Source organism: Oncorhynchus kisutch, linkage group LG6 (genome assembly GCF_002021735.2).
Source record: "Oncorhynchus kisutch isolate 150728-3 linkage group LG6, Okis_V2, whole genome shotgun sequence".
NCBI classification, from domain to species: Eukaryota; Metazoa; Chordata; class Actinopteri; order Salmoniformes; family Salmonidae; genus Oncorhynchus; species Oncorhynchus kisutch.
The window spans coordinates 20,665,530-20,687,038 of record NC_034179.2 but is presented as its reverse complement, the minus strand read 5'-3'; the positions used below and the strand labels follow the sequence as shown (position 1 = coordinate 20,687,038).

General features: G+C 43.9%; 1 protein-coding gene across 2 annotated transcripts in view; it reads left to right on the top strand.

The window, feature by feature from the left end:
• The window catches only part of LOC109892494 (zinc finger protein GLIS3-like), a 32,893-nt gene that overhangs the window by 9,339 nt on the left and 2,045 nt on the right, over positions 1 to 21,509 (top strand). Inside the window, exons 4-8 of one of the 2 annotated variants that reach the window (XM_020485065.2) lie at positions 2,727 to 2,888; positions 9,728 to 9,838; positions 10,372 to 10,510; positions 11,784 to 11,916; positions 21,240 to 21,406. In XM_020485065.2, the coding sequence (XP_020340654.1) occupies positions 2,727 to 2,888; positions 9,728 to 9,838; positions 10,372 to 10,510; positions 11,784 to 11,916; positions 21,240 to 21,406 (712 nt within the window). The remainder of the gene's footprint in view (positions 1 to 2,726; positions 2,889 to 9,727; positions 9,839 to 10,371; positions 10,511 to 11,783; positions 11,917 to 21,239; positions 21,407 to 21,509) is intronic. The other variant, XR_004210216.1, reaches the window with a different exon arrangement.

Here is a 21,509-nt window from a genome sequence, read left to right as displayed (position 1 = left end):
AGCCATCATGACATTGTGTTCTATGTGGAAATAGAAAGGATTTTTTAAACGGTCTCTTTGAGATACAAATTTGAGGTTGGGTTTTTTAAGTGTAGGATGAGTGTAGGATGAGTCAACATTATTTGGGTATGAGTTAACAGAATATTAACTTTTAAAAGTGAGATTTTCACTGGACAGTTACTTTTAAGACCTAAAAATCTCATGCACTAAACTTTTACATTTAAAGAAGATGATAGCAGACAAGAGGATAATTTGACTGAGAATGAGGAGAGGATATGTGAGAGTGAAGTGAGACATGAGAGTCTGAAGAGGATAAGAATGGGAGTTGAGCTGTAGATAAGAGTATGAAAAACGCCATGTGAAGATGTGAGATGTGAGAGAGAACAGCGAGAAGAAGTAGGTGAGGAGAAGAGAGAGTTGAGATGTGAGAGAGAGTGGAGATGTGAGAGAGAGTGGAGATGTGAGAGAGAGGGTGGAGATGTGAGAGAGGGTGGAGATGTGAGAGAGAGAAGAGAGAGTGGAGATTTGAGAGAGAGGAGATTTGAGAGAGAGGAGATGTGAGAGAGAGGGTGGAGATGTGAGAGAGGGTGGAGATGTGAGAGAGAGAAGAGAGAGTGGAGATGTGAGAGAGAGGGTGGAGATGTGAGAGAGGGTGGAGAGGAGAGAGTGGAGATGTGAGAGAGAAGAGAGAGTGGATATGTGAGAGGGGATATGTCAAGAGAGTGGAGAAGAGAGATTGGAGATGTCAGAGAGTAGAGAGAGGCTAAGGCACTACTGTGGGCACTAGACTGACTCTGCTGGCACGATGTGGGCGGGTCATTGTTCCCCAGGGCATAGGAGGCTGCCAGGGCCTGTCAGGAGGCTGGCTGTGGCATTTAGTTCCACCGAGGAGCCATGTTGCTATCTCTTCAGACCCTCTGTCTCTCAAAGCAGCTAAAAGGGGACTATTAGCTTTATTAGAGGGGGGGGGGCACTGCTGGGCTCCTGGCAGTATAGTGTGATGCTAGTTCTTAGTTTTTTTCCCATCCCCAGGTTGAATGACTATTTATCCTGCTCATTCTCCGTGGCCTGTGTTTTTCTTATGCTAGCCGGTCTGAATGGTCCGATGCTGATCCCTTTCTCTACACTGTTGTTTTGAGTGTCTGGTCATAGGGTACTTTCCTAGGATGCCACTGTATTAGACAACATTTGGACAGAATATCCTGCTGTGTGTGAGGAAGACTTGTGTAAGACTGGCTTTCTCCACTTTCAGTAATACACAACGGCTGTTAGGTCATGTCCCCAGACATGCAGGGCATGGTAAACACCCACAAGGAGAGAGATCGTCATCGTTGCATGGGAAACTCCATCTGTAAGCATTAAAATGCTGTTGAAAATACCCCCAAATTCACACATTTACTATGATACAGTCATGCAGAATCAATTTTCTATCCCTAATAGACGGTTGAGCACTAATAGAATTCTCCGGCATATCCGCATCCCTCGATTCCTCTTGAGTTACTTAAGGATTATAAAATATATCCTTTACTCCATTCCTTTGACTTAAAGAACATATGGTTCCCATCAGACAGAGTCATAATGGCTTTACTGGAATTTAGTTTTGGCATAATGACAGTACTCTGCTGGTGGTTGTGGTTTTGCTCTGCAGGGTGTATGTTTGTGCCTGCTGTTTTCCAACTTCGAGAGAGAACATTTGCGAGTGTAGTGTCTCTGGAGTAGGTAGTGCTTTGCCTGTACTGTATGTTAGATATGTGAATTTCATGAAGATACTGTCCTGCAAGAAGATACCAGCAATGTTGATTCAGATAGAGTTCAGAAGAGAAATAGAGTTTGAAGTTAGCGCTATGTTATTACATTAATTAAAGGAATGGGAAATATGTCCCATACGAATGCGATGAGTCAAATATTAAAGGAACTGTATTTAGTCAGTTCAGACTGAGGGAGAGGTATAGCTATGCAAGGAATCCAGTCCTGGAGGAACAATAATAAAATGGGTCACGGTTCCATGACTTTACTCTGTGATGCTGAAGTAAGAACATTCCAAGCACCATGACCGCAGAGAGTGCAAAGTGCTAGGCTTGGCTTACAGTAAGAAACTGTGATGATTCACATGTTTTGAGGGTGAAGTCATTGCAGTGAGGTGGGTAGTACTACACAAAGGAGAGCTATTCAGTTCTGCTGACTTGAATTAACTACACTACTACTGTATCTCATACCTTGTGACAGCGAGTGCAGTAGACCTGGGCAGAGAGCAAGTTATTTTGGCAAGGAACAAACCTCTCTACCTTAGCCCTTCTACCAGTTGGTGGTAGCATTTTTCTACAATGAGTTACTCTGTCATGTAGCTCCTACGAGACCCTAGAGACAAGATCGTTTTTACAGACATTGAGGTCTGTTTACACACATATACTGAACCATGCTGGTTACATTGACAACCTCACCTCTTATATAGTGTTTGTCAGTGTTGTTTTTTCTCGGATATTGTTTTGTGGTTAGTGCTATCTGCAATCCTTGGGTTGTCCGTACCCTAAACCCTAACCTTAACCTAACCCTAACCATTTTAAATGTCAATTTCAATGGGGTATTGTCAGAGTTGGGACATCCCAAGTATCCCAGACAGCCTGAACTATTGATTTGTGGCCCAAGATGTACAGTATAGTTTCATGATAGGTATACTAATTGTACACTATCACTCCTGTCCCTGTGCCCTATGTGTGTGGTTGCAGTTTGAGGGCTGTCAGAAGGCTTTCTCTCGGCTGGAGAACATGAAGATCCACCTGCGCAGCCACACTGGAGAGAAGCCTTATATATGCCAGCACCCCGGCTGCCACAAAGCCTTCAGCAATTCCAGTGACAGAGCCAAGCATCAGCGCACACACCTGGACACGGTGAGTTGAGTGGCATAAACTCAGACAGACACACATATGGTGGGACAATGACGCTGGAGGAGATGGCTGCCGTTTTACGTCTCCTAACAAATTGTGTTATTGTGTGTGTTTTTTCGCAACTTATTTTGTACATAATGTTTCTGCCACCATCTCTTATGACTGAAAAGAGCTACTAGATATCAGGACAGCGATTACTCACCTCGTACTGGAAGAAGAGTTTTTCTTTAACAAGTCGGATATAAAGGACTTACTTCAGACACCCGACAAGGCCCTCATCCCCGTCATTCGCAGGAGAAAGAGACAGCGATATCGGGGACGTAGGTCGTGTTGCCGATATCAGTTGAAGTTTACATAGGTTGGAGTCATTAAAACTCATTTTTTCAACCACTCCACAAATCTCCACAAATTTCTTGTTAACAAACAAATAGTTTGTGCATGACACAAGTAATTTTTCCAACAATTGTTTACAGACAGATTATTTCACTTATAATTCACTATCACAATTCCGGTGGTTCAGAAGTTTACAAACACAAAGTTGACTGTGCCTTTTAAACAGCTTGGAAATTTCTCGAAAATTATGTCATGGCTTTAAATGCTTCTGACAGGCTAATTGATTTGAGTCAATTGGAAGTGTACCTGTGAATGTATTGCAAGGCCTAGCTTCAAACTCAGTGCCTCTTTGCTTGGCATCGTGGGAAAATCAAATGAAATCAGCCAGACCTCAAAACAAATTGTAGATCTCAACAAGTCTGGTTCATCCTTGGGAGCAATTTCCAAATGCCTGAAGGTACCACGTTCATCTGTACAAACAATAGTACGCAAGTATAAACACCATGCGACCACTCAGCCATCATACTGCTCAGGAAGGAGAGGGGGTTTGTCTCCTAGAGTTGAACATGCTTTGGTGCGAAAAGTGCAAATCAATCCCAGAACAACAGCAAAGGACCTTGTGAAGATGCTGGAGGAAATAGGTACAAAAGTATCTATATCCACAGTAAAACGAGTCCTATATCGACATAACCTGAAAGGCCAGTCAGCAAGGAAGAAGCCACTGCTCCAAAACGCCATAAAAAATCCGGACTACCGTTTGCAACTGCACATGGGGACAAAGATCATACTTTTTGGAGAAATGTCCTCTGGTCTGATGAAACATAAATAGGACTGTTTGGTCATAATGACCATTGTTATGTTTGGAGGAAAAAGGAGGAGGCTTGCAAGCCGAAGAACACCATCCTAACCGTGAAGCACGATGTTGGCAGCATCATGTTGTGGGGGTGCTTTGCTGCAGGAGGGACTGGTGCACTTCACAAAATAGATGGCATCATGAGAAAATAAAAATTATGTGGATATATTGCAGCAACATCTCAAGACATCAGTTAAAGCTTGGTAGCAAATGGGTCTTCCAAATGGACAATGACCCCAAGCATACTTCCAAAGTTGTGGCAAAATGGCTTAAGGACAACAAAGTCAAGGTATTGGAGTGGCCATCACAAAGCCCTGACCTCAATCCTGAAGAAAATTTGTGGGCAGAACTGAAGAAGCGTGTGCGAGCAAGGAGGCCTACAAACCTGACTCAGTTACACTAGCTCTGTCAGGAGGAATGGGCCAAAATTCACCAAACTTATTGTGAGAAGCTTCTGGAAGGCTTCCCAAAACGTTTGACCCAAGTTTAACAATTTAAAGGCAATGCTACCAAATACTAATTGAGTGTATGCAAACTTCTGACCCACTGGAAATGTGATGAAAGAAATAAAAGCTGAAATAAATCATTCTTCCTACTATTATTCTGACATTTCACATTCTTAAAATAAAGTGGTGATCCTAACTTACCTAAGACAGTGAATTTTTACTAGGATTAAATGTCAGGAATTGTGAAAAACTTGAGTTTAAATGTATTTGTCTAAGGTGTATGTAAACTTCCGACTTAAACTGTATATTACAAAGGCACTACAGAGGGTTGTGCGTACGGCCCAGTACATCACGGGGGCCAAGCTTCCTGCCATCCAGGACCTCAATAGCTTGCAATGTCAGAGGACTGCCCTTAAAATTGTCAAAGATAAGACTCCTGAACAGCTAATCAAATAGCTACCCAGATGATTTGCATTGCCCCCCGCTGCTCTTACTCCCCGTTTATTATCCATGCATAGTCACTTTAACTCTTCCTACATGTACATTACTGTTCAAAAGTTTGGGGTCAGTTAGAAATGTCCTTGTTTTTGATAGAAAAGCAATTTCTTTTGTCCGTTAAAATAATATTAAATTGAACAGAAATTAGAGTGTAGACATTGTTAATCTTGTAAATGACTATTGTAGCTGGAAATGGCAGATTTTTTAAATGGAATATCTACATAGGCGTACAGAGACCCTACAGAGCTGCTACAGACCTATATCTATCCTACCCTGCCTTTCTAAGGTCTTCGAAAGCCAAGTCAACAAACAGATTACCGACCATTTCGAATCTCACCATACCTTCTCTGCTATGCAATCTGGTTTCAGAGCTGGTCATGGGTGCACCTCAGCCACGCTCAAGGTCCTAAACGATATCTTAACCGCCATCGATAAGAAACATTACTGTGCAGCCGTATTCATTGATCTGGCCAAGGCTTTCGACTCTGTCAATCACCATATCCTCATCGGCAGACTCGACAGCCTTGGTTTCTCAAATGATTGCCTCGCCTGGTTCACCAACTACTTCTCTGATAGAGTTCAGTGTGTCAAGTCGGAGGGTCTGCTGTCCGGACCTCTGGCAGTCTCTATGGGGGTGCCACAGGGTTCAATTCTTGGACCGACTCTCTTCTCTGTATACATCAATGAGGTCGCTCTTGCTGCTGGTGAGTCCCTGATCCACCTCTACGCAGACGACACCATTCTGTATACTTCCGGCCCTTCTTTGGACACTGTGTTAACAACCCTCCAGGCAAGCTTCAATGCCATACAACTCTCCTTCCGTGGCCTCCAATTGCTCTTAAATACAAGTAAAACTAAATGCATGCTCTTCAACCGATCGCTACCTGCACCTACCCGCCTGTCCAACATCACTACTCTGGACGGCTCTGACTTAGAATACGTGGACAACTACAAATACTTAGGTGTCTGGTTAGACTGTAAACTCTCCTTCCAGACCCATATCAAACATCTCCAATCCAAAGTTAAATCTAGAATTGGCTTCCTATTTCGCAACAAAGCATCCTTCACTCATGCTGCCAAACATACCCTTGTAAAACTGACCATCCTACCAATCCTCGACTTTGGCGATGTCATTTACAAAATAGCCTCCAATACCCTACTCAACAAATTGGATGCAGTCTATCACAGTGCAATCCGTTTTATCACCAAAGCCCCATATACTACCCACCATTGCGACCTGTACGCTCTCGTTGGCTGGCCCTCGCTTCATACTCGTCGCCAAACCCACTGGCTCCATGTCATCTACAAGACCCTGCTAGGTAAAGTCCCCCCTTATCTCAGCTCGCTGGTCACCATAGCATCTCCCACCTGTAGCACACGCTCCAGCAGGTATATCTCTCTAGTCACCCCCAAGACCAATTCTTTCTTTGGCCGCCTCTCCTTCCAGTTCTCTGCTGCCAATGACTGGAACGAACTACAAAAATCTCTGAAACTGGAAACACTTATCTCCCTCACTAGCTTTAAGCACCAACTGTCAGAGCAGCTCACAGATTACTGCACCTGTACATAGCCCACCTAAAATTTAGCCCAAACAACTACCTCTTTCCCAACTGTATTTAATTTTTATTTATTTATTTATTTTGCTCCTTTGCACCCCATTATTTTTTTATTTCTACTTTGCACATTCTTCCATTGCAAAACTACCATTCCAGTATTTTACTTGCTATATTGTATTTACTTTGCCATCATGGCCTTTTTTTGCCTTTACCTCCCTTCTCACCTCATTTGCTCACATTGTATACAGACTTGTTTATACTGCATTATTGACTGTATGTTTGTTTTTACTCCATGTGTAACTCTGTGTCGTTTTATCTGTCGAACTGCTTTGCTTTATCTTGGCCAGGTCGCAATTGTAAATGAGAACTTGTTCTCAACTTGCCTACCTGGTTAAATAAAGGTAAAATAAAATAAATAAAATAAAAATACCTAGGTGTCTGGTTAGACTGTAAACTCTCCTTCCAGACTCACATCAAACATCTCCAATCCAAAGTGAAATCTAGAATTGGCTTCCTATCTCGCAACAAAGCATCCTTCACTCATGCTGCCAAACATACCCTTGTAAAACTGACCATCCTACCGATCCTCGACTTTGGCGATGTCATTTACAACATAGCCTCCAATACCCTACTCAATAAATTGGATGCAGTCTATCACAGTGCCATCCATTTTGTCACCAAAGCCCCATATACTACCCACCACTGCGACCTGTATGCTCTCGTTGGCTGGCCCTCGCTTCAGACCTTGCTTGGTAAAGTCCCCCCTTATCTCAGCTCGCTGGTCACCATAGCAGCACCCACCTGTTGCACGCGCTCCAGCAGGTACAGTATATCTCTCTGGTCACCCCCAAACCAATTCTTACTTTGGCCGCCTCTCCTTCCAGTTCCCTGCTCCCAATGACTGGAAGGAACTACAAAAATCTCTGAAACTGGAAACACTTATCTCCCTCACTAGCTTTAAGCACCAGCTGTCAGAGCAGCTCACAGATTGCACCTGTACATAGCCCATCTATAATTTAGCCAAAACAACTTCCTCTCCTCCTACTGTATTTATTTATTTTGCTCCTTTGCACCCCATTATTGCTATCTCTACTTTGCACATTCTTCTACTGCAAATCTACCATTCCAGTGTTTTACTTGCTATATTGAATTTACTTTGCCACCATGGCCTTTTTTCCCCTTTACCTCCCTTATCTCACCTCATTTGCTCACATTGTATATAGACTTATTTTTCTACTGTATTATTGATTGTTTTACTCCATGTGTAACTCTGTGTTGTTATATGTGTCAAACTGCTTTGCTTTATCTTGGCCAGGTCGCAATTGTAGATGAGAACTTGTTCTCAACTTGCCTACCTGGTTAAATAAAGGTGAAATAAATCAAAATAAATAAATCAGCATTTGTGGGTTTGATTACAGGCTCAAAATGTCCAGCAACAGAACTTTCTTCTGAAACTCAGTCTATTCTTCTTCTGAGAAGTTATTCCATGCTATTCCATGCGAAAGATTGCCAAGAAACTGAAGATCTCCCTTCACTGAACAGCTCAAACTGTCTGTAATCAAAATATAAAGAGGAGTGGAAGGCCCTGGTCCACAACTGAGCAAGAGGACAAGTACATTAGTGTCTAGTTTGAAAAACAGACTCCTCACAAGTCCTCAACTGGCAGATCCATTAAATAGTACCCGCAAAACACCAATGTCAACGTCAACAGTGAAGAGGCGACTCCAGGATGCTGACCTAGGCAGAGTTGCAAAGAAAAATCCATATCTCAGACTGGCCAATAAAAAGAAAAGATTAAGATGGGCAAAATAACAGACACTGGACAGAGGAACTCTGCCTAGAAGGCCTGCATGCCAGAGTTGCCTCGTCACTGTTGTCGTTGAGACGAGTGTTTTGCGGGTACTATTCAATGAAGTTGCCAGTTGAGGGCTTGTGAGGCGTCTGTTTCTCAAACTAGACGCTCTAATGTACTTGTCCTCTTGCTCAGTTGTGCACCGGGGCCTCCCATTCCTCTTTCTATTCTGGTTAGGGCCAGTTTGCGCTGTTCTGTGAAGGGAGTTGCTGATGCTCTAGATACTCAACTAGTCTGAAGAAGGCCAGTTTTATTGTTTCTTTAATCAGAACAACAGTTTTCAGCTATTCTAACATCATTGCAAAAGGGTTTTCTAATGATCAATCAGCCTTTTAAATTGATAAACTTGGATTAGCTAACACAACATGCCATTGGAACACAGGAGTGATGGTTGCTGATAATGGGCCTCTGTAAGCCTATGTAGATATTCCATAAAGAAATCAGCTGTTTCCAACTACAATAGTCATTACAACATTAACAATGTCTACACTGTAACTCTGATCAATGTGATGTTATTTTAATGGACAAAAACTTTTCTTTCAAAAACAAGGACATTTCCAAGTGACCCAAAACTTTTGAACAGTAGTGTACATATTACCTCAATTACCTTGGCTAACCAGTGCCACTGCACATTGACTCTGTACCGGTACCCCCATTTGTTACGATTTTCTTCTTCCTCCTCTGAGGAGGAGGAGTAGGAGAGATCGGACCAATGCGCAGCGTGGTAAGTGTCCATGTTGATAATTTATTATCACGAGAACACTAAACAAAATAACAAAGGAGAATGAACAAAACAAAAACAGTCCTGTCTGGTGTAGACACAAAACAGAAAACAATCACACACAACTCAAGGGTGAAAAACAGGCTACCTAAGTATGGTTCTCAATCAGGGACAACGATTGACAGCTGCCTCTAATTGAGAACCATACCAGGCCAAACACAAAAATACCAAATCATAGAAAAACTAACATAGACAACCCACCCAACTCACGCCCCTGACCACACTAAAACAAAGACATAACAAAATAACTAAGGTCAGAACATGACACCTTTATATAGCCTTGCTACTGTTATTTTACTGCTGCTCTTTAATGATTTGTTATTTTAAATTTTTTACTTAGCAATTTTTTACTTAACACTTATTTTTCTTAAAACTGCATTGGTGGTTAAGGCTTATAAGTCTTAACCTGTTGTATTCGGCGCATGTGACAAATAACATTTGATTTGATTTGAAAACACACATTGAAAGCCATAAATTGTTGGTTTTGTGACAATTTACATTTTGTGTCTGTGTGTTTGTGCAGAAGCCGTACGCGTGTCAGATCCCTGGTTGTGTAAAGCGCTACACTGACCCAAGCTCCCTGCGCAAGCACATCAAATCCCATTCCTCCAAAGAGAGGCAGTTGAGGAAGAAGGTCAGTATGGAGCTGCCTGGACTCTGCTCTTAACAGTTATACCTGATAATCAGCTCCATCACACTTTACAGTCAAAGTGTGACTGCAATCTCAATGTCTATTTAGACTCTTTAGACACACTCTCACTCTCTCTCTCTTTCACTGCCTCTTAGTTTCCCCATTTACTGTACGTGATGGGGACACTTCTGTTGTATCACAAACACATTCACTCGTACAGTACACTATGCCTAAACATAATATTGTATACATCTTCTCTAGTTAGTTGATTTGCTTTGCTGCGTTGTAATACTCAGACTATTAAAGTTCCTGTTGATAAAAATCATCCTCATTAACTCTATCTTCGAGTTAAGGTTATGTAACCATAGATACTGTACAACCAGCCACAGAAGGTGAGTTGTTTCTATTTTTTTTTAAGTACAGTTTACAAATGCGCGCTCCCACATTCACAGCTTCTTTCATTAGCAAGTTACTTTATTCTCTGCTTGCATTTATGCTGATCTCTGTACATCTGTTTCTATGTGATTGGTCTTAAGCTGAGGTCATCTATTGACATGGGCCAAGAGGCATTAACGGACTGTCTAACCATCCAACCCCTGCTACCCAGCCTCTCTCTGGACATGATTAACAGCAAGCTGGGCCAATCACCAATACCTTCCCTAGATCTCTACACAGGTAAGCATTTTTCACATGCATTGACGGTGCCTTTAGTACAGTAGTTCTGGAAAATATAGCCTTACTAGAATGTGAAGGCCATGGTTTCATACACTGTACATACAGAAGTATGTGGACACCCCTTCAAATTAGTGGATTCGTCTTTTTCAGCCACACCCGTTGTTGACAGCTGTATAAAATTGAGCACACAGCCATGCAATCTCAATAGACAAACATTGGCAATAGAATGGCCTTACTGACGAGCTCAGTGACTTTCAACGTGGCATCATCATAGGATGCCATCTTTCAACAAGTCAGTTTGTCTACTTTCTGCCCTGCTAGAGCTGCCCGGGTCAACTGGAAATGCTGTTTGTGAAGTGGAAAGTCTAGGTCAACAACTACTCAGCTGCAAAGTTGTAGGCCACCCAATCTCACAGAACAGAACCGAGTGTATAAATCGTCTGTCCTCGGTTGCAACAATCACTACGAGTTCCAAAGAAGAACTGTTCGTTGGGAGCGTCATGAAATGGGTTTTCATGGCCAAGCAGCCTCACACAAGCCTAAGATCACCATGCGCAATGCCAAGCGTCGAACTGAGGGGTGTAAAGCTCGCCTCCATTGGACTCTGGAGCAGTAGAAACACGTTCTCTGGAGTGACTCTTCACCATCTGGCAGTCCGGCGGACAAACCTGGATTTTGCGGATGTAACTGTAACGTTTGGTGAAGGAGGAATAATGGTCTGGGGCTGTTTTTCAACAGTTTTGGGAAGGCCCTTCCCTGTTTCAGCATGACAATGCCCCCGTGCACAAAGTGAGGTCCATACAGAAATGTTTTGTTGAGATCAGTGTGGAAGAACTTGACTGGCCTGCATAGAGCCCTGACCTCAACCCCATCAAACACCTTTAGGATGAATTGGAAAGCCAACTGCGAGCCAGGCCTAATCACCCAACGTCAGTGTCCGACCTCACTAATGCTCTTGTGGCTGAATGGAAGCAAGTCCCCGCAGCAATGTTCCAACATCTAAAGCCTTCCCAGAACAGTAGAGGCTGTTATAGCAGCAAAGGGGGGAACCAACTCCATATTAATGCCCATGATTTTGGAATGAGATGTTCGACGAGCACATACTTTTGACGAGGTGTCCACATACTTTTGGTCATGAAGTGTATGTTCTTATACTCCTTAGTTTGAGTCTGAGTTAGAGGCTTATGCAACGGGTGTGGCTGGAATAGCCGAATGCTGTGTGTAGCATTGTTCGGTGTATCCATATCTCTCCTTTGTTGTCTGTGTTTGATAGATCTGCTGACCAGTGGGCAGTCTAGCCACTGTGTGTCTCTATCCATCCCTTTCCCTCCAGCTGTTCCACAGGGCCAACCCTCCTCAAACAGCTCACACCTGGCTCTGCTGCGCCCCCAGCAGGACAGTTATAGGTATACAGCCACACAGCATAAAGACTATTATTAGTCTTTTGGTCTTTTAATTTTTTTATTTAACCTTTATTTAACTAATCTATTTGAGTTCACCACATATGTTTTTTCAGCTGTGAGGCAATTCTAGAGTTTGTTTATTGTCGTTGCCGGTTTTACATTTATATGGGGAGGGAACTTTTGCATTTAGGATAAACAATTATTATTCGTAAAATTGTGTTTTTCCTATGGTTAGATTATGAATTTTCATAGGCAGCTGTCACAACCTGGACCATGCTAAACTTCCCTGACTTCTGTCACTTAGTATGTGTTGCCGTTGTGGTTATGTGGAAATAATTTTCTAAGACATTTATGGTGAGACCATTTCCATTTTAAAACTATATGTGCCAAAATATACTGTAATTCTGTTTTAAATGTAAAAAAGTGTAAGAGACCGTCTTGAACTAGAAAAGTGGATACCATTCATCATAGTCATATTTAGTCACATTCTTATATCGCTGTAATGAAGTATTCTCACCATAAATGCAATAATCAATTTATAATATACCAGTGGATACTGCTGAGGGGAGGACGGCTCATAATAATAACTGGAATCGAGTTTAATGGATGGAACGGAGTGACTGGAATGGTATCAAACACATGAAAAACATATTTTTGATACCATTCCATTTACTCCATTCCAGACGTTATTATGAGCCTTTCTCCCCCCCCTACTGCCCCCACTGTAATAAACATATAGGAGAAGGAGTCATGCAAGGATGTCTATAATTGCATTCAATGTTCCTTCCTTGAGACTGAGAATTCAGTCATTTTTCCAGGTCTTGTGTAAAGTTTGAAGAACTGGTGCTGGCTAATGAAAGTTCTGAAGTCATTGCCTTAAGAACTGTCTTTCAGTCTCACTCCCAATGATTTATCAAATCAAATCGAATGTTATTGGTCACATACACATGTTTAGTTGATGTTATTGCGCGTGTAGCGAAATACTTGTGTTTCTGACTCCAACAGTGCAGTAATATCAAACAAGTAGTATCTAATATATACACTAGATGACTGACAGGGGGCGCTGTTTTGAAGCCCTCGCAGCTCTATCTTGGCACCACCGCCTGTCACGCCTTGGTCTTAGTGTTTTGTGTTTTCGTTATATATTTGGTCAGGCCAGGGTGTGACAGGGGTTTACGTGTTGTATTTCGTATTGGGGTTTGTTGTATTTGGGATCGCGGCTGATTAGGGGTGTTGTATAGGCTTGGCTGCCTGAGGCGGTTCTCAATCAGCTGTCAGGTGATTCTCGTTGCCTCTGATTGGGAACCGTATTTAGGTAGCCTGAGTTTCGCTTTGTCTTTTGTGGGTGATTGTTCCTGTCTCTGTGTAGTGTTCACCAGATAGGCTGTATTAGGTTTCACGTTCCGTTTGTTGTTTTTTTGTATTTATCGTTATTTCATGTACCGTCACTTTTTTTCATTAAAGACATGAGTAACCACCACGCTGCATTTCGGTCCGACTCCCTTTCAACAAACGAAGAACGCCTTTACAGAATCACCCACCACACACGGACCGAGCGGCGTGGTTACAGGCAGCGACCGCAGGAAAAGCGAAAGGAGCAATGGACATGGGAGGACATTATGGACAGCAATTGCATGGAGTATACGACGTGGGAAGAAATCGACAGGTGGGCGGCCGACCCAGAGAGAGTGCAGGAGCCCGCATGGGATTCGCTTGAGCAGTGCGAAGAAGGCTATAGGCGAATGGAGTCGAAAAGGAAAACACGGCGGCGCAGAGCAAAACCCGAAAGTCACCCCAAAAAATGTATTGGGGGGGGGGCTCAGGGAGAGAGTGGCAGAGTCAGGAGTCAGACCTGAGCCAACTCTCCCTGTTAATCATGAGGAGCAGCGATATAAGGACTTCTGGTCTTGGGAGATGATATTAGACGGAAGAGGACCCTGGGCTCAGCCTGGTGAATATCGCCGCCCCAAGGAGGAAGCAGAGGCAGCAGGAGATAGGAGCCGGCGATACGAGGGAACACAGTTGGCAAGGAAGCCCGAGAAGCAACCCCAAAAAATTATTGGGGGGGGGCTTACAGGGAGTATGGCTATGCCAGGTAGGAGACCTGCGCAAACTCCCTGTGCTTTCCGGTGGGCTAAAGAGACCGGGCAGGCACCGTGTTATGCTAGTGAGCGCACGGTGTCTCCAGTGCGGGTGCATAGCCCGGTACGGTTCATACCAGCCCTTCGTATTTGCCGGGCTAGAGTGGGCATCGAGCCAGGTAAGCTTGGGCAGGCTCGGTGCTCAAGAGCTCCAGTGCGCCTGCACGGTCCGGTCTATCCAGAGCCACCTCCACACACCAGTCCTCCGGTAGCAGCTCCCTGCACCAGGCTTCCTGTGCGTGTCCTCGCTCCAGTATCACCAGTGCCCGCACCACGCATCAGGCCTACAGTGCGCCTCGCCTCTCCTGCTCTGTCGGAGTCTCCCGCCTGTTCAGCACAGCCAGAGCCTTCCTTCCCTCCTGCGCTGTTGGAGTCTCCCGCCTGTTCAGCGCAGCCAGCGTTTTCCTCCTCTCCTGCGCTGTCGGAGTCTCCCGCCTGTTCAGCGCTATCAGAGCCTTCTCTCTCTACAGCGCTGCCGGAGCCTCCTGCCTGTTTGAAGCAGCCTGAGCTGCCAGTCTGCAAGGTGCTGTCAGCCTGCATGGAGCAGTTAGAGCTGTCAGTCTGCATGAAGCAGACAGAGCTGTCAGTCTGCATGAAGCAGCCAGAGATGTCAGTCTGCAAGGAGCTGTCAGTCTGCAAGGAGCTGTCAGTCTGCAAGGAGCTGCCAGTCTGCAAGGAGCTGTCAGCCGGCATGGAGCCTTCAGAGCTGTCAGTCTGCATGAAGCAGCCAGAGCTGTCAGTCTGCAAGGAGCTGTCAGTCTGCAAGGAGCTGCCAGTCTGCAAGGAGCTGCCAGTCTGCAAGGAGCTGCCAGTCTGCAAGGAGCTGCCAGTCTGCAAGGAGCTGTCAGTCTGCAAGGAGCTGCCAGTCTGCAAGGAGCTGCCAGTCTGCAAGGAGCTGCCAGTCTGCAAAGAGCTGTCAGCCTACATGGAGCAGTCAGAGCTGTCAGTCTGCAAGGAGCTGCCAGTCTACAGGGAGCTGTCAGTCTGCAAGGAGCTGTCAGTCTGCAAGGAGCTGTCAGCCTGCATGGAGCAGTCAGAGCTGTCAGTCTGCAAAGAGCTGCCAGTCTGCAAGGAGCTGTCAGCCTGCATAGAGCTGTCAGTCTGCATAGAGCAGCTAGATCAGCCAGTCAACCAGAATCTTCCAGATCTGCTAGTCAACCTGAATCTTCCAGATCCGCCAGCCAGCCAGGATCTACCGGAGCCTACTACCTACCTGAGCTTCATCTCAGTACTGGGCTTCCTCTCAGTACTGGGCTTCCTGTCAGTTCCGGGCTTCCCCTCAGTTCCGGGCTGCCCCTCAGTTCCGGGCTGCCCCTCAGTTCCGGGCTGCCCCTCAGTTCCGGGCTGCCCCTCAGTCCCGAGCTGCCCCTCAGTCCCGAGCTGCCTCAGTCCCGAGCTGCCCCTCAGTCCCGAGCTGTCCCTCAGTCCCGAGCTGCCCCTCAGTCCCGAGCTGCCCCTCAGTCCCGAGCTGTCCCTCTTTCCCGAGATGCCCCTCAGTCACGAGCTGCTCCTTAGTTCTGTGGGGTTCTGGGTGAGGACTATTAGGCCATGGTCGGCGGAGAGGGTGGATTATCCCAGGACGCGAAGGGGAGGAACGAGGACATTAATGAAGTGGGGTCCACGTCCCGAGCCGGAGCCGCCACCAATGACAGACGCCCACCCGGACCCTCCCTTTGGTTTTGAGGTGCGTCCGGGAGTCCGCACCTTGGGGGGGGGGGGGTTCTGTCACGCCTTGGTCTTAGTGTTTTGTGTTTTCGTTATATATTTGGTCAGGCCAGGGTGTGACAGGGGTTTACGTGTTGTATTTCGTATTGGGGTTTGTTGTATTTGGGATCGCGGCTGATTAGGGGTGTTGTATAGGCTTGGCTGCCTGAGGCGGTTCTCAATCAGCTGTCAGGTGATTCTCGTTGCCTCTGATTGGGAACCGTATTTAGGTAGCCTGAGTTTCGCTTTGTCTTTTGTGGGTGATTGTTCCTGTCTCTCTGTAGTGTTCACCAGATAGGCTGTATTAGGTTTCACGTTCCGTTTGTTGTTTTTTTGTATTTATCGTTATTTCATGTACCGTCACTTTTTTTCATTAAAGACATGAGTAACCACCACGCTGCATTTCGGTCCGACTCTCTTTCAACAAACGAAGAACGCCGTTACACCGCCGGTGTAAAAAAGATTTTGGAAGCTATAGAAATGCATTTTTAATGTCAACATTTGTTTTTGCCACATTTATTCTATTACAGACACCTTAATGCATACTTTTAAATTATATTATGTAAGATAAACATAAAGATAAAAAAACATATATTACATTTTTTTTACTTAAAGTATAATTTTTTGGAATGTTCTGTTACTGTCCTCACTACAACAACAAAATACTTAAATATATGTACTATATATACAAAAGTATGTGGACACCCTTTTTAATTTGTGGATTCGGCTATTTCAGCCACACCCGTTGCTGACAGGTGTGTAAAATTGAGCACAAAGTCATGCAATTTCCATAGACAAACATTGGCAGTAGAATGGCCTTACTGAAGAGCTCAGTGACTTTCAACGTAGCACCGTCATAGGATGCCACCTTTCCAACAAATCAGTTCGCAAAATGTCTGTCTTGCAAGAGCTGCCCTGGACAACTGTAAATGCTGTTATTGTGAAGTGAAAACCTCTATGAGCAACAACGGTTCAGCCGCGAAGTTGTAGGCCACACAAGCTCACAGAACAGGACTGCCTAGTACTGAAGTGTGTAGAGTGTAAAAATCATCTCTCCTCGATTGCAACACTCACTACCGAGTTCCAAACTGCCTCTGAAAGCAACTTCAGCAAAGAACTGTTCATCAGGAGCTTCACGAAATGGGTTTCCATGGCCGAGCAGCCACACATAAGCCTAAGATTACCATGCACAATGCCAAGCGTCAGCTAGAGTGGTGTTTAGCTTGCCGCCATTGGAGTCTGGAGCAGTGGAAACATGTTCTCTGGAGTGATGAATCACGCTTCACCATCTGGCAGTCTGATGGACGAATCTGGGTTTTGCGGATGCCAGGAGAATGCCACCTACCCCAATGCATAGTGCAAACTGTAAAGTTTGGTGGAGGAGGAATAATGGTTTGGGGGTGTTTTTCATGGTTTGGGCTAGGCCCCTTAGTTCCAGTGAAGGGAAATCTTAACGCTACAGCATACAACATTCTAAATTATGTGCTTCCAAATTTGTGCCAACAGTTTGGGGAAGGCCCTTTCCTGTTTTAGCATGACAATGCCCCCGTGCACAAAGTGAGACCCATACAGAAAGGTTTGTCGGTGTTCGAAAAACTTGACTGGCCTGCACAGAGCCCTGACCTCAACCCCATCAAACACCCTTGGGATAAATTGGAATGCCGACTGCAATTCAGACCTAATCGTCCAACATCAGTACCCGACCTCACTAATGCTCTTGTGGCTGAATGGAAGCAAGTCCCAGCAGCAATGTTCCAACATCTAGTGGAAAGTCTTCCCAGAAGAGTGGAGGCTGTTTAGGCAGCAAAGGGGGGGGGGGGCTAACTCCATATTAATGCCCATTATTTTGGAATGGTATGTTCGACGAGGAGGTGTTCACATACTTTTGGTCATGTAGTGTATAATTTGTCTTTGAAACATTTAGTTTAAATACTGTAGAATTCTATTCATTCTACTGCTCCTTAAGGGGACTTCAAAGCCTCTCACTGACCAATACATAGCTTCAGCAATCGAGGGTTTATATACATCATTGCTCTTTCCCCTTCTGGGTTACCGATTAACAGCGTTCTTGGTATTCTGCAGGGGACAATTATATCTTTATATAGTGACAGACCTTACCTAGTCCTGTTGAAATCTACAGTCCCTTCAACATACTCTATTGATGGCTCCTGGCAGATACTTTTTTTCTGTCTCAGTGTGTCTAAGACATTGACGGGCAGATACAGTGGGGCAAAAAAGTATTTAGTCTGCCACCAATTGTGCAAGTTCTCCCACTTAAAAAGATGAGAGAGGCCTGTAATTTTAATCATAGGTACACTTCATATATATGACAGACAAAATGAGAAATAAATGCCAGAAAATCACATTGTAGGATTTTTTATGAATTTATTTGCAAATTATGGTGGAAAATAACTATTTGGTCACAACAAGCAAGATTTCTGGCTCTCTGTCCTCCACTCGTTACCTGTATTAATGGCACCTGTTTGAACTTGTGATTAGTATAAAAGACACCTGTCCACAACCTCAAACAGTCACACTCCAAACTCCACTATGGCCAAGACCAAAGAGCTGTCAAAGGACACCAGAAACCAGAAACAAAATTGTAGACCTGCACCAGACTGGGAAGGCTGAATCTGCAATAGGTAAGCAGCTTGGTTTGAAGAAATCAACTGTGGGAGCAATTATTAGGAAATGGAAGACATACAAGACCACTGATAATCTCCCTTGATCTGGGGCTCCACGCAAGATCTCACCCCGTGGGGTCAAAGTGATCAATAGAACGGTGAGCAAAAATCCCAGAACCACACGGGGGGACCTAGTGAATGACCTGCAGAGAGCTGGGACCAAAGTAACAAAGCCTACCATCAGCAAGGGCATTGAAGATGAAACGTGGCTGGGTCTTTCAGCATGACAATGATCCCAAACACACCGCCCGGGCAACGAAGGAGTGGCTTCGTAAGAAGCATTTCAAGGTCCTGGAGTGGCCTAGCCAGTCTCCAGATCTCAACCCCATAGAAAATCTTTGGAGGGAGTTGAAAGTCCGTGTTGCCCAGCAACAGCCCCAAAACATCACTGCTCTAGAGGAGATCTGCATGGAGGGATGGGCCAAAATACCAGCAACAGTGTGTGAAAACCTTGTGAAGACTTACAGAAAACTTTTGACCTCTGTCATTGCCAACAAAGGGTATATAACAAAGTATTGAGATAAACTTTTGTTATTGACCAAATACTTATTTTCCACCATAATTTGCAAATAAATTCATTAAAAATCCTACAATGTGATTTTCTGGATTTTTTCTTCTCATTTTGTCTGTCATAGTTGAAGTTTACCAATGATGAAAATATACAGGCCTCTCTCATCTTTTTAAGTGGGAGAACTTGCACAATTGGTGGCTGACTAAATACTTTTTTGCCCCACTGTATGTGTTTTAATGGCATCACTGATTGCATAATGTCCGACTCTCTGACAATGTGTCAGACAATGGTGAATAGATGGTTATATTTCTCATCCATCCCGTTAATGTGGTTTGTTTTTTTAAACGTGTTCACATCTACTTTCTGTGAAGAGAACCTGCAGGCCCAGTTGCATCTGTTGGGCAAGCGACTTGCTATTTTCTATTCATTTTGAGTTCCCATTGGCACAGTCCCTGTAGCCATGACTGATTCAAATGCCTCTCCCCTTTTCTCTATTTTTTTCTCATCTGCAACAAATAAGTACTTAAACATCGGTTGTCATGGCTTTATGGCAGTAGGCTCATAGTTAGAATAATCTGATTAAAATAAAGCACAATTTTCTCCCATTGTGAAAGACTCCAATAGGCTTTTTGTGGCACGCTGCATCTGAGCTGTGAAGAGAGTTGTTGAGAAGAGGTTTTACAGGTTGGGAATGGCCAGCAACACTGTTGCTTGTTCAGCTCACAAAAAAACATAACTTCGTCCATGCACTTCAAAGGCGGGGAGAAGAAGGGTTTTCTGTCGTTTTGGGCAGCCAGATGCTCATGGCTTCTCACTGACACTGATTGTCCTGGTAGCAGCGGTAGGCCGCAGCATTCACCACAGGATTCTAGGTACACAATCAGCCATTGAAAGCGTTGGTCATTGGTCTCAAGGGCCTGCATTAGTGGAAGCTATAGGCACCAACTTGAGTGGCTCAGGAATTCAATAAGTGAATCATAAAATCTGAAAAATACCATTCAGAGGCTGTGGGAAGAGAATTGCTGTTATTACCTTTCTAGATGTTAAATCGATTGTAAAATCCCTGTTGACATTTTCTTCACTGCCTTTATGTGATTTCGTTATTCACTCATTCAACCTGTTCATCGTTATTCCCTTAATCAATTGCATTGTAAACACCTCAATTATTTGAATTACACTGGTGCCAGTAAGAAAATGAAAAAGGTTTACAGCTACACAATAAAAGCGTTCAACCAACTCATTGTTTTGCCTTCTGAAGCATTTTCTTATCTCTTACTTTCTGATGCTTAGTTTGGGAGGAAAAAAAATCCAGTCTGGGCAACAACAAAAAAACAAACAGGTCATTAAGATTTCTCTCACATTCCGTCTGCTAAATAAGAAGCTTCTATCTGTGCTTAGTTCAAATTGGTTATTTAAAGTCGGGGAAGTGTGCTATGTTACTATGCCTCAGTTACGAAGTAGCTGCCTCTTAAACAGACGTCTTCTTGTCAGTGTCTTTTGACTGAAAGAGCTGTCAGTAGTTTGAGGCAGAGTGGAGTTCACGGCATCATGATATTGTTTGTCTTTTGACTGAAAGAGCTTTCAATGGTTTGCGGCAGAGAGTAGGGTTAACAGCATCATGATATTGTGCAGTCGGTATGCAGATTAAATTATAGTGAGCTCCAAAAGTATTGGGACAGTGACACACTAAAATAATTGGTTGGATGCATTTGCTATTTCTTTTGGTTTTGTTTCAGATTATTTTGTGCCCAATATAAATTAATGGTAAATAATGTAGAAGTGTTTAGAAACATCTTATATTCTTATTTACAACAAAAGTGACTCCAAAATGACACCATACAATATTTACCATTAATTTATATTGGGCACAAAATAATCTGAAACACAACCAAAACAAATAGCAAATGCATCCAACCAATTATTTTAGTCACAAGCTTGATGTTGTCATTGCGTTCTATGAATATGGGACCAAATGCTTAACGTGTTACTACTTTAATACACATAAGTGAATTTGTCCCAATGCTTTTGGTACAATAATAAAAGGGGACCATGTACCAAAAGTGCTTTAATTTCTAAACGGTTCCCCCAATATGGATGGAAATACCTTCAAATTAAAGCTGGCAGTATGCACTTTAACCTCATAGTCATTGTATCGTTTCCAATCCAAAGTGCTGGAGTACAGAGCCAAAACAACAACAAATGTATGACTGTCCCAATACTTTTGTAGCTGACTGTTTGTCTCATTTTAACAGCCTGATATTCACTCATATATTTGAAACATTTCAGGTTTGTTGATAGGTCCACCCACCAACTCAACCCCGGGTCCCACCAACACCAACTGCCTGGCCCCTCCAGTCCTCACACTCATCATCCTACTGTCTTATCCCTAAAGACCAGCACACCCCTGAATCATCCCAGTCACACTCCTGTAGTAAACACAGACCAACACCCAGGTAAATGACACCTACTAACTACAGGTACCTCATATGTTCGCTGCATCTATTACGTGTTAATGTGCTGAGTTGGCGATATCCTTCATTGGAATGTCAAAAGTGA